At 39.7% G+C, this 12,810-nt stretch overlaps 1 protein-coding gene across 4 annotated transcripts in view; it reads right to left on the bottom strand.

Moving 5' to 3' along the window:
- SLC25A21 (solute carrier family 25 member 21) overlaps window positions 1-4,604 on the bottom strand; it is a 474,917-nt gene extending 470,313 nt beyond the window's left edge. For 3 of the 4 annotated variants that reach the window (XM_054588867.1, XM_054588807.1, XM_054588947.1), the window contains exon 1: window positions 4,162-4,604. In XM_054588867.1, coding sequence (XP_054444842.1) covers window positions 4,162-4,231 — 70 coding nt within the window. In that variant the 5' untranslated portion in view covers window positions 4,232-4,604. Of the gene's footprint in view, window positions 1-3,909; window positions 3,942-4,161 lie in introns of those variants that run through there. The other variant, XM_054589117.1, reaches the window with a different exon arrangement.
- Window positions 4,605-12,810: the final 8,206 nt, after the last annotated feature.

Genomic DNA, 12,810 nt, shown 5'->3' on the forward strand with positions numbered 1-12,810 from the left:
CCTAGTCTCTCCCCTATCCTGATTTTCTGTAGAAATGATGACATGCTTGCGCACCCATAGGCAAGTTAATTAGGCCCTCTGTACATCAATTTCTTCGTCTTGGAGTTGTGGTAAGGATTGAAAATGTTAATACCCATAAAGCTTAGAACTGGGTCTGGCATTTAGTATTGCCTCAATAAATGCTAGATACTTTTATTATTTGTACCATTCACATCTTAATGAGAATGCTAAAGCTGGATAGGGCTGTAGAGACCATCTGGGAAACATTTATGCAGAAAATGGTTTTTCAAACTAAGCCTTGGAAAATGGATAGGATTTCAATAGGTAGAGAAAACAAGGGGAAGACATACCAGGCATTGGGAATAAAGGTGGAAAGGTACAGGCAACATTCAAGTATGGTTAGCAAATTTATTTAGCAGAAACCAAATGGAATGTGTGGGAGAGGGACAGAAAATAAATCTGAAAGCTAAACTGAGGGCATTTAATAAGGCATTCAGAATTCATTCTTCTCTCTCTGGTCAGCAATAAAAACCAAGAAATTTAATTTGCAACCCTCTGTGATCCAGCTCCCACTCCATGGGCTCTCTTTTCTCAAAGGTCTAGTGCAGTACTTCTAAAACAAGAAGTACAAATCAATGACTTGGGGACCTTTCTAAAATGCAGATTCTGATACGGTAGGTCTGGAGTGATGCCTGAGAGCCTACATTTTTAACGAGCTTCCAGGTGTTTCCTACCATTGCCCCTGCTGCCTATCCCTGGACCACACTGAGTACCAAGGGTCTCATCCAATGGCCTCTTCTCATTTTCATATTTAACTCGTCTACAATGTTAGACCTTAGTGATCTTCCTGAAGCTCTTATCATTGGCTTCTATTCTCTCACCTGAATCTTATGCTACTACTTGAAGCTGAGAATGAAGACTAGAAGCCTGTAGAACTCCAGTACATACTGACTTGTCTTGAGTACAGCTTTCATTATATAAAACAAGGCTGCCATTGGTTACAATATCTAAGTATAATAGTTGGCTACAAACTCAAGGCCAGTCTTTAGGTGTGAATTGTCCAAGCAACTGTCAGAGCATCGATCTCTTTGGGTTTTTTTAAATACAAATATTGCAAACCATCTTTTAAGAAGAGATAGGCCTTGTAAAAGACATCTATTGCCCATCTCATGATGTGTGTAGCTTCTCTAGAGAAAATCTCTACTGAGATCCCCATCCCACTCCTGCCCCAGACATCTGCATGGGCATTAGCTATAACTGGTGAAGAGGTGGGTCTCTGACCAGTATTGGATTATTCTGAGTCTTTCCTCAGATTTTACACCAGAATTGAAAAAAAGCAAGTCAGCCTCTTTTTGCTCCCTCTGCAGAACAGAAGTCAAGAAGCATGTAAGTGCAGGAGCTATTGGGGAACATTTCTGCCACATGGACTGCAGAGCAGACAACAGCAGAAAGAAGACTGATGAAGGCACCAGGAGAGCACAAGGAAATAACTCCAGTGTGGCACCTGACAACCTTACACATCTCCACTTAGGCCACCTAGGCGAGGCTTAACCACAGTCTGACCTGAGTCTTGGCAGATGTCCTGTAATTTCTTGTTGCCTAAGGGAAGATTATCAGCCTGCTGAGGAGCTGTTGACAGGCTGTTTCTCACACTGTCTTGTGGAAGGCTGCCACAATGCCATTTCTCATCGATCTCCCTAGTTTCAGTTGAGCACAAGACTTTCCACTTCACTCCTACTTACGGTAAAGCTGCAGACTTCAGTGAAGTCTATAAAACTACTTGGTTGTCATTCTGAGGGACCAAGAGCAGAGGGACCTACCACTCATACCGTTTACCATCTGGTCTGTTCAATTTGGTGTTACCTGTGGAACGAGGGACATCAGATATGGGGAACTGACACCATAATTATTTGCTTTTGTTGTCTGTGTCAGTAATTAACTATCTGAATCCATTTGGGCATATTTACTCCTTACCAGGCAAATTTATGGAAGCTATCGTAACACCGGTAGTAGTATTACTTGTGACCCTATTATTAGCCACCACCTTGCTGCTTTGGGAATGCTGAACCATTTGACAAAGAGAAAAAGGAAGACATGGCAAGAGTTTACTTCCTGAGTTCCCCTCAGTGCCCCAGCTCCTGATTCCAGTCTGTTCCAGGAATGCATCCCAGACCCTGAATTCCATGGTATACCCTAGTATTTCTCTAATAAACCTCCCTAATTACTTTTTCATAAGAAATCTATATTATATTTTTAGCCTTTACTATCAAAAGATTATATAATACACATACATACATACACAGAGGCGTTTCATTTAATGACAGTATCAGTCAGAACTCCAGTGCTAGAGATTCATATGTATTTTTTATATTTATTAAAATTCTGACTGTTGTATATTAATTTCTTTTTGTCCCTTGACCTAGACTATATAATATGATTAGCCTGAACTTATTAAAGTCCAATAAATATAAAATTTTATGAAAATGTTTTTGGCCAAGTGGAAGAAAACATGACTCTCTTTCACTGTGATGAAAGTGTAAATTACTCTCATCATTTATCAGTAATTCCATAGTACTAAATGTATAAGTCAGCTATGCTATGTTTAATTTATCTTATATATGTACTAATTTTCATTCATATTAGTTGTAATTTTAAGAACATGGTGGAATCACACATTGTATTTGTGCCAAATAGTTATCATCCAACAAAACAATGTAAGTAGGATTAGAGTTTGATCTATTATTAACATCCCTTAAGTTTAGCTGTGTCTAATACATAGCATGATCATCTAAGCCAATATACAGATGATTGTGAATAACTTAGGATGTTCACCAATTAACTTCACTTTCTTATTGGGCCACTTGAGTTTGCAGGGGGGGCGGGGGTTTGGTTTGTTTGTTTCTTGTTTTTTATCAGAGTCATGGACTCTGAATCCAGTGAGTCAGGGAGAGTGGCAGAGTCTTGAACATTGTGGGATTTGACCAAAATGGTGAATAAATTGGTGCAGATTCATCATCACTACAGGCAAACAATAAAAAAGTGGACAGTGGAACCATTGATCATAACAATGGATAGACATATCCATAATTACATATAATAAATTCACGCCTTGGTTGCCACATTAATAAAATATATTTATGAAAGTGTACAGATTGTAAGTGATACATCTGGCTGCTTGCAGTACCCCTGAGATGAAAGTAGTTCATGACAAAATGAAAACTGGTCATTATTTGTAGTAAGTAGTCCCTTTTATAAAAAGTTCAAATTTGTTTGAAAATAAATTTTACTAGTGGAAGTTAAACATTAGACATCTAGTCATTGTCTTAATGTGTTTTATTAGAGTTACCAAATATAATTTATTAAGAGACATTTATGTAAATGTTATATGGCAATGAGTGAATTATATAATTATGTTTATAATAAAAATGCATGACAGTCTGTAAGATTAATTTTTCAATCAACTCATAATTTATATTTTAAAGTATCTTTAAAATACATTCACATAACATAATCTCATGGGTAACTTTCTCTAGCCACACTTAGTAATTATTTCCATGATTAGTATCGCAGATTTTTTTCAAATGTTTTTCCCCACAGTATAACTCTCTAAATTAATGTAAGCCCATTCTATCAAAGGTGTTTATATGTGCTAACACAAACATTTACTCTAATATGTCTATTTAAGACACGAATTGTCTCAAGCAAGCGCAGTATACAGTAAGAATATCTGTAGAGTCCTGAGGTACACATTTTAATGAGGGAGAAAGGAGTTATGCAAGATCTGAATTAACTCAGAAGAGGCTACAATAGAGAGCAAAACTAAGTCTAACAGAAGCTGGATCGTTTAAAGTAAAATAACCATCTAGGCAAAAAAGCCTCCTCAGTGTTGCAGGCCTTGGGGCTGCCTACCTTGCATTTCAGGCTAGGAACGGAGACGGAGGGGAACCCGAGAGCGGCCAAAGCGAGCACCTCGGCGACTTGACCCCAGGACACCCACCTCCCGCTCCCGGCCTCCTTTGCTCTGGTTCCGCCCGGTCAGGTTCTGCGCCCTCAGCGAGTTGTTTATAGGAAGACGGCAAAAACTTCTGGGAAACTTGTCTGAGAAACTTTTGTGGACAAGCCAAGATGAAAAGCGACCGGCCCCCGACGGAGCGAACTTACCAGCGGAACCGCCGGCCAGGATCTGCCGAGAAGCCTCCTTCACGAAGCCAACATCGGCCGTGGCCGTCATGTCTGCAAAGCCCGAGGGCGACCGTGGGCCGAGTTGAGTGAACAAGCTCGCGGGCCTGCAGAGCGTCTCCTGACCCAGAGAGCCCGGGCTGAGTTGGTCCTTGGGCCGAGTGGCTCACTCTGAGGCGGCGATCCCGCGACTGTTCGGAGGCAGCGGTTCCGGGCGTAGACTTCTGCGTGATCTCCCGCGGGTCCGAACTTGCCCGCGCGCTTCCCCAGGGGCTCCTTCGCGTCCCCGCTTGGCTCCCGCGGCTGCACGAGGGTACCCCCGAGGAGAAAAGACTTGCGGAGGGGGTTGGGTTGGCCGATTGCAGCAAGTGGGGTTTGGTCTCCTAGATTGGCGCCCACAGGCTTCCCTATCTGGAGCCTCCTGCAGTTTGTCAAACTGGACGTGTTGCCTCTGATAATGCAAGTAAAGAAGTGACCCGGACCTAGAGTTCTAGCCACAGAGCTGGGGCGACCCTTGCTCCTCCTGGCAAGCCACAACACAGCGCAGTTCTAAAGAAGGGGCAGGTGGATAAATTCCTTAGAGTTAACTTCTGAAGTCGTGGGCTGCAGCAACTGACTCAAAGCAAATCCAATTTACAATAATCATAAAATAGAGCCAATGCAGTACTATACCCCCGCCTAAAATGGTTTTGGCTTAAGAAAATTTATCTTACACCTCATCAACTTGAGCTTTATTTTAATGAAAGATATTTTTTTTAAAGAGGGCTTATTACAAGTAAGTCTCTTTTGTACCACGGAGGTCAGTGGTTCTCAAAGTATGATCTTAGGCCCCAGCAACATCAGTGTGATATGGGAGTTTGTAAGAAATGCAAATTTATGGCCCCACTCAGACCTACTGAACCAGAATCTTGGGATATAGGGCTCAGAAACCTGTGTTTTAATAAGTTCTCCAGTGACTGTTATGAACTACTGACCCAAGTAATCAGGGAACATTAAGCAACTACCAGAGTAGTCTCTCTATAAAAAGCTTAATTATTCATACTAGGCCTTTAGGGTAGTCGACAAAAGAGAAATAACTAATTTATGCTATTTAAAACTACAACTTGCAAATGCTGTGCAGGAGAAAAGCAGGTTCTAAAATTTTAATGGGCTTAGAGGGTATTATGCTCCGTGAAATAAGAGAGAAAGACAAATACCATATAATTTCACTTATATGTAGAATCTAAAGAACAAAATAAATGAACAAACAAAACTGAAACAGACTCAGACACAGAGAAAAAACTGGTGATCACCAGAGGGGAAAGAGGTTGGAAAACTGAATGAAAGAGGTGAACAGACTGAGAGGCACAAATTGGTACTTACAAAATAGTCACGGGGAAATAAGTACAGGAAATAATAGTTAATAATAATGTGATAACTGTACGGTGCCAGTTGGGGTTCTGGAAATATGGAAGGTCACACTATGTCAAATATATGATTATCTAACCACTTAACTCTACAACCAAAACCAGGACAAAATAAAATTGAAAGAAAAAAAAATTTTAGAAACATACCGTACCTGTAACAGGCAGATGATATAAAAGAAAATGAGAAACTTTGGAGCCCCTATTGTTACATTACTTTTTAAATGTGGAATATAATACTAAATATATTTAGTTTTGAACCATATAAAATTGCCATTTTTAAAAAATGTATTGTTCAGTTACAGTTATCCTACCTTTTTCCCCATTGCTGCCCTCTACCCTGTTCCCCACCAACTCTCCTAATCACCCCCCCATTGTCTGTGCCCATGAGTCCTCTATTTGTGTTCCTCCGCTAGTTCCTTCCCCTTCTTTCCCCTGTTTTCCTCCTCCCCCCACCCCTCTGGTGACTGTCAGTTTGTTTTTATTTCCAAGTCTCTGGTTCTGTTTTGCTCATATTTGTTTTATTGATTAGGTTCCACTTACAGGTGAGATCATATGCTGTTTGTCTTTCACCGACTGGCTTATTTCACAAAGCACAATATTCTCCATTTCCATCCATGCTGTCGTAAAGGTAGGAGTTCTTTCTTTTTGCTGCGTAGTAAATGTACCAGTGTTTTGATCCACTCGTTTACTAATGGGCACTTAGGCTGTTTCCAGCACTTGACTATTGTAAATAACACTACTATGAACATCAGGGTGCATAGGTTCTTTTGGTGTTTCAGAATTCATAGGGTACAGTCTCAGCAGTGGGATCATGGGATCAAAAGGCAGTTCCATTTTTAGTTTTCTTGGGAAATCCCTTACTGTTTTCCACAGGGGCTACACCAGTCTGCATTCCAACCAGTGGTGTACAAGGGTTCCCTTTTCTCTACAACTCACCAGCATTTGTTTGTTCTTTTATTCATGAAGGCCATTCTGACGGGTGTGAAGTGGTATCTCCTCATGGTTTTAATTTGTATCTCTCTAACGACTAATGACTTTGAGCATTTTTTCATGTGTCTATGGTCCCTCTGTATGTCTTCCTCGGGGAAGTATCTGTTCAGGTCCTTTGCCTATTTTTTAATTGGATTTCCTGTCTTCCTGGTGTGGAGTTATGTGAGTTCTTTATGTATTTTGGAGACCAAACCATTGTCCAAGTTATCATTGGCAAATATATTTTATCACACCATTGGTTCCCTTTCCATTTTTGTTGATGTTTTCTTTTAGCCGTGCAGAAGCTTTCTAGTTTGATGTAGTCCCATTTGTTTATTCTTTCTTTTATATCCCTTGCCCTAAAGGATGTGCCGGTGAAAATATTGCTGTGTGGGATATCTTAAATTTTCCTGTCTATGTTTTCTTCTAGAACATTTATGGCATCAAAACTTACATTTAAGTCTTTTACCCACCGTGAGTTTATCTTGTGTATGGTGTAAGTTGGTGGTCTGGTTTCTTTTTTTTTTGGTGTGTACTTGTCCAGACCTCCCAACACTATTTATTGAAGAGGCTATTGTTGCTCCATTTTATGTACCTGCGCCCTCTGTCAAATACTAACTGACTGTAATGACATGGGTTTATTTCTGGCCTCTGTATTCTGTTCCATCATTCTATGTACCTGTTCTTATGCCAACACCAGACTGTTTTTATTACAGTGGCCTTATAATGTAGTTTTGATATCAGGTATGGTGATCCCTCCTACTTTGTTCTTCTTTCTTAAAATTGCTGAGGCTATTCAGGGTCGTTTATGGTTCCATATAAGTTTTTGAAATATTTGTTCTGTATCTGTGAAATATGTCATTGGTATTTTCATAGGGATTGCATTGAATCTATAAATTGCTTTGGGTAGTATGGACATTTTGATGATGTTAATTCTTCCAGTCCATGAACACGGTATATGCTTCCATTTATTTGTGTCTTCCTTAATTTCTTTCCTCAGTGTTGTATAGTTTTCTGGGTACAGGTCTTTTACCTCCTTGGTTAAATTTATTGCTAGGTACTTTATTTTTCTTGTTGCTATAGCAAATGGGTTTTTTTTCTGATTTCTTCTTCTTCTGTTTCACTTTTGGTGTACAAAAATGCCTTCGATTTCTGAATGTTGACTTTGTATCCTGCCATTTTGCCAAATTCATTTATTAGGTGAAGTAGTTTTTTGATGGAGCCTATAGGGTTTTCTATGTATAGTATCATGTTATCTGCAAACATTGACAGCTTTACTTCCTCCTATCCAATGTGGATGCCTTTTATTTCTTTTTCTTGTCTGATCACTGTGGCTAGAACTTCCAATGCTATGTTGAATAGAAATGGTGAAAGCAGAAACATTTGTCTTGTGCTTGATCATAGGGGCAAAGCTTTTAGGTTTTGCCCACTGAGTATGATGTTTGCTGTAGGTTTCTTGTATATGGCCTTTATTATGTTGAGGTGTGCTCCCTCTATTCCCATTTTGCTGAGTGTTTTTATCATAAATGGGTGCTGTACCCTATCAAATATTAAGATTAGTTCTTCTCTAAATGTCTCATAAAATTCTTTGAATCGGTCCAGTCCAGGGCTTTTGTGTGCCAGGAGTTTTTTATTACTGCTTCAATTTCACTAGCTGACATAGATGTATTCAGGCTTTCTGCTTCTTCTTGACTCAGTTTTAGAGGATTATATATTTCTAGTAATTTGTTAATTTTGCTCAGGTTTTCAAATTTCTTAACATATATTTGCTCTTAGTAATTTCTTAAAATCCTTTGTATTTCTGTGGTATCAGTTATAATTTCACCTCTTTCATTGCTGATTTTATTTTGGGTCATCTCTTTTTTTTCTTGATGAGTCTGGTTAAAGGCTTGTGAGTTTTGTCATTTTTTCAAAGAAACACCTCCTGGATTTATTGATCCTTTGGATTGCTCTTTTAGTCTTTATGTCATTCAATTCTCCTCTGATCTTGATTATTTACTTCCTTCTACTCACTCTGGGCTTTGTTATGAAATGGTTTTAATTATGAAATGACCTTCTTTGTCTGTTTTTATGGCCTTTGTTTTGTAATCTATTTTGTCTGATATAACTATTGCTACCCTGGCTTTTTTTTTTCTGTCCATTTGCTTGGAATATTTTTTTCCAACTCTTCACTTTCAGTCTGTGTAGGTCTTTTGTTCTGAGGTGGGTCTCTTGTCAACAGCATATATGTGGATCATGTTTTCTTATCCATTCAGCTGCCCTAGGTCTTTTGATTGAGGCATTTAATCCATTTATTTTAAGGTTACTACTGATAGGTACTTATTCATCGCCATTTTTTTCTTATTTTACCTGTGTTCCCCTTTCTCTCTCTCTCTCTCTCTCTCACTCACTCTCTACCTTCATCTTCTTAAAGCAGTCCCTTTAACATGTCTTGCAACGCTGGTTTCATGGAGGTACATTCTTTTACCGTTCTTTTGTCCGGGAAACTCCTTATTACAACTTCCATTTTAAATGACAGCTATGCTGAGAAGAGTAGTCTTGGTTGCAGGCCTTCAGTTTTTATTACTTGCAATTTTTCTTGCCATCCCCTTGCGGCTTGTAGTGTTTCTATTGAGAAGTCAGCTGTTAGCCTTATTGGGGCTCCCTTGTATGTAACTTCCTGTGTCTCCCTTGCTGCCTTTAAGAGTCTATCTTTGTCTTTGATATTTGCCATTTTAATTATGATGTGTCTTAGAGTGGGCCTGTTTGGGTTCCTCTTGATTGGAACCATCTGCGCTTCTTGGACTTGTATGACTTTTTCTCTCCTCCAGTTAGGGAATTTTTTCCATCATTACTTTTTTAAGCAGGTTTTCTATCCTTTGCTCCCTTTCTTCTCCTTCTGGTATTCCTGTTATTCAAATGTTGTTACGTTTCATACTGTCCTGAAGTTCCCTTAAGCTATCCTCATACTTTTTGAGTCTTTTTTCATCTTGTTGCTCTACCTGGGTATTTCTTTCTACCTTGTCTTCCAGCTCACTGATTTGATCCTCTGTTTCATCCAGCCTGCTTATAATTCCTTCTAGTGTATTTTTTTTATTTCAGCTATTGTACTCTTCATTTCTTCCTGGTTCTTGCTATCTAGTTCCTACTTCCTTTTTCATGCAGTTATAGTTCCCACTCAGTTCCTTGTAGTTGTCACTGAGTTCCTTGAACATCCTTATAACCATTTTTTTAAAATTCTATGTCTGATAGGTTGCTTGCCTCCATTTCATTTAGCTCTTTTACTGGGGATTCTTCCATTCCTTTCGATTGTGGGTTCTTTTTTTGTCTCCCCATTTTAGGTGACTCCTTTTTTTGCTTCTACATGTCAGGATGCTCTGCTTTACCAGCTGTCTTCATGGGGTGGACTTCTGTGGTAGGAGCTCTGTGGGACTCAGCAGTACAGTCTCTTCAGGCTTTTTGTCTGGATGCTCTAGGGTCGCCCTTTCTTTCTTTTGTGTGGGCTATCTTATTGTACTTGGGCTTTACTTGTTGGTAGATTCTGTGTTGTTCAGTTCTCCCCTCCAGCAGGTGTACTGGTTGTCACAACTCCTGCCTTGTCTTGTATGCTGTTGTACAGGTATTGGTTAACAAAGCAGTATTACCTAACAACCAAACCTATGCCAGCCAAAAGAACCCCCCTACCACATCAGTAATCTCAACCTGAATTGAGCAAAGATTAATAAAGGTGAAGAGAGGTTACAAATATTATAAGATATGACAAAGGGAATATGAGGTGACTAAAAGAGAAAATGTTATTGAGTAGTAAGAGGGAGGAGAATTGATAAGAGTAGGGATAGAACCGAGGTGAAGAAAGGGAGAGAACAAAATTTTAAAGGTAAGTAAAACACGAAAGGGCAATGGGAACAATGGAGTAAGAAAAGGGAAGAGTGCATTATGAGGACTGAAGTAAAATTGACAAGGTATTTGACAGATGGGAGCAAAATTGCAGAAAAACCACAGCAGGGTCAATAGCAATGAGGCTGAATGAAGTTTAGTAAAGGTAGAACAGGATAGGAATATTGTACAAAATTGAAAAGTGAATATGAGATATCTACAGTAAAGAAAAAGGATTTTGAGAGGATGGAGGAAGCAAAATAATAAGAGTAAGAAGTAAAGCCCAGGTTGAAAGAGTGGGGAAAAATGAAATAAAATTACTCACTCAACTGATCAGGGGCAAGGGGAAGGTGAAATGGAATAAGACAGGCAGAGTATTCTATGGGATTTAAAGTACAAACATATAGTGAACAAATAAAAGTTCCACTGAAGTACAGCAATAACTAGCCACTATTTTGTAAAAGGTGGAAAGGAAGTAAGACCTTTGTAAGAGGGGAAAAGAATGTGAGCTGACTTAAGAAAGAAGAGTGCTTAAGTGCTTATGTGAGATTAAATAGAGGAAAAATAGAGTAAGAGATAGGAACATGATGTAATGTGAGAGAAAAGTTTACTACATCAGTAATAAAGCTCATGGAGATGGTGAAATGGATTAAGACCAGGGAAGGGTGGTGTGGGGGATTTGGAATAAAAATAATATGATAAAAAATAAACTGAATTAAAAATAAAAAGTAAAAGATCAAGAGTAGTGAGTTATTTGGAATATAAGTGAAGTGAAAGAAGAAAAATTAAAATGCGATATGAAAGGGAGGGAAAAAGAAAAAAAAAACTAAAAAACAAAAAGAAGAAAGAGAAATTAAAAAAAAAAAAACAAACCCCACACAAGATCTGATAGAGAGCAAGGTGAAATTTGTGTCAGCTGTTGGTTTTCACCTGACCCCTTTCACGATCTGATCTGTCTCTTGTTTTTTTTCTCAGCTCCAGGTCTTACCGTCTTACTCTGGGGAGGAGGTGTGGGCAGAGGGAGCCCCCTGCTGATTAAGCCTGCCCAACTGGTTTTACAGATCTTCCCAGCTCCTGCAGGCAGTCAGGAGTTGGGCTCATTTTCCCCTTTTTGGTGGTACCCCCAAAGAAGGGGGCTCAGTTGCCAGCCTACTGCCCTCCCAGCACCCTGCAGACCACACTCTCCATTATGCACAGTTGCACTGGGCTGGTGTCCATAAACATCCTCGATTTGCATCCCTTTGATCAATCCAAGAGGTGCACTGAGTAGGGGCAAATCGTGGCCACAACACTCCCTCCTTTTTAGCTGGGCTGCTGTACTTGTGTACGGTCCCTGCCCAGCATGCTTCAGTTCCCCTTTTGAAATAAGTCTCTCTGGGTGCCACTGCCGCTCAAAGCCACTGCCTGGCTTTGCACACACTCCATCTCTCCGGCAAGTCAAGAGTCTATCTCAGTCATCTCAGTCATGGCCAGCCATGGCCCACCTCTTCACCCAGTTCCAGGTGTCACCAGGATCCCCACATCCCCACCCCACCCCTACTCTCTGGCACTGTCCTGGCCAGCAGCCACCGCCCCAGCTTGGGTGCGTAACCCATTGTGTGCATGTATGCTGTCTTCACACACACACACCACCCCCCTTCCCCCACAACTTTATGCATCCAAGTCTCCTATAGCAGGTCTGATTTTCCTGCCCTGGGATGGGGAAGCCTCAAGGCTATCACTAACCCAGCTCTTCTCTGATGTCCTCCTAATAGTCGCAGTTTCTGGCGCCACACCCAGGGACTGTCCCCATCTGCCTACAAAACCTCCTTGCCGCCCATTTTGAAGCATTCTCTGTACACTTTGGCTTACAAACTTAATATCAGCAAGGATTCTGTTGGCTGTTCACTTGTTTTTCGGAAGATCAGCTAGGTGTCCCAGTTGGGTGCAGAGCTAGTGAGCTCAGCTCCCACCTACTTCGCTACCATCTTCTCAAAATAACCTAAAATAGCTATTTTTGAAGACCAAAACCATTGCATATCAGCAATATTATATGGTTCAATTCATGTAATTACATAATTACAATTCATGTAAATATACAAAATACAAAAACTGGTTCATACATAGTTTTGATTTCTTAGCTGAACTATTAAAAGCTGTTAATCATGATTTCTAACTGGCAGATTTAAAGTGATAAATTGGGGAGATTTGTTGCTTATGTGATTACATACGCTAAAGTGAGGTTTCTTATATTTGATTACATTTTTTATTAGAAGTACTAAGTTTAAAATGTTTACCAAGAAATAATTTTCAGAAATTTGTCCTGTTTAGGTATTTGAGCAATGTGTCAGTCTTTTACTAATTAAATATGTCTTGAATGTAATATAGAATCACTCAACAAATATTGAGAACTTATTATATA

This window comes from Pteronotus mesoamericanus, unplaced genomic scaffold (assembly GCF_021234165.1).
Source record: "Pteronotus mesoamericanus isolate MK-2021 breed Mesoamerican mustached bat unplaced genomic scaffold, CSHL_Meso_final contig_100, whole genome shotgun sequence".
Classification (NCBI taxonomy): Eukaryota; Metazoa; Chordata; class Mammalia; order Chiroptera; family Mormoopidae; genus Pteronotus; species Pteronotus mesoamericanus.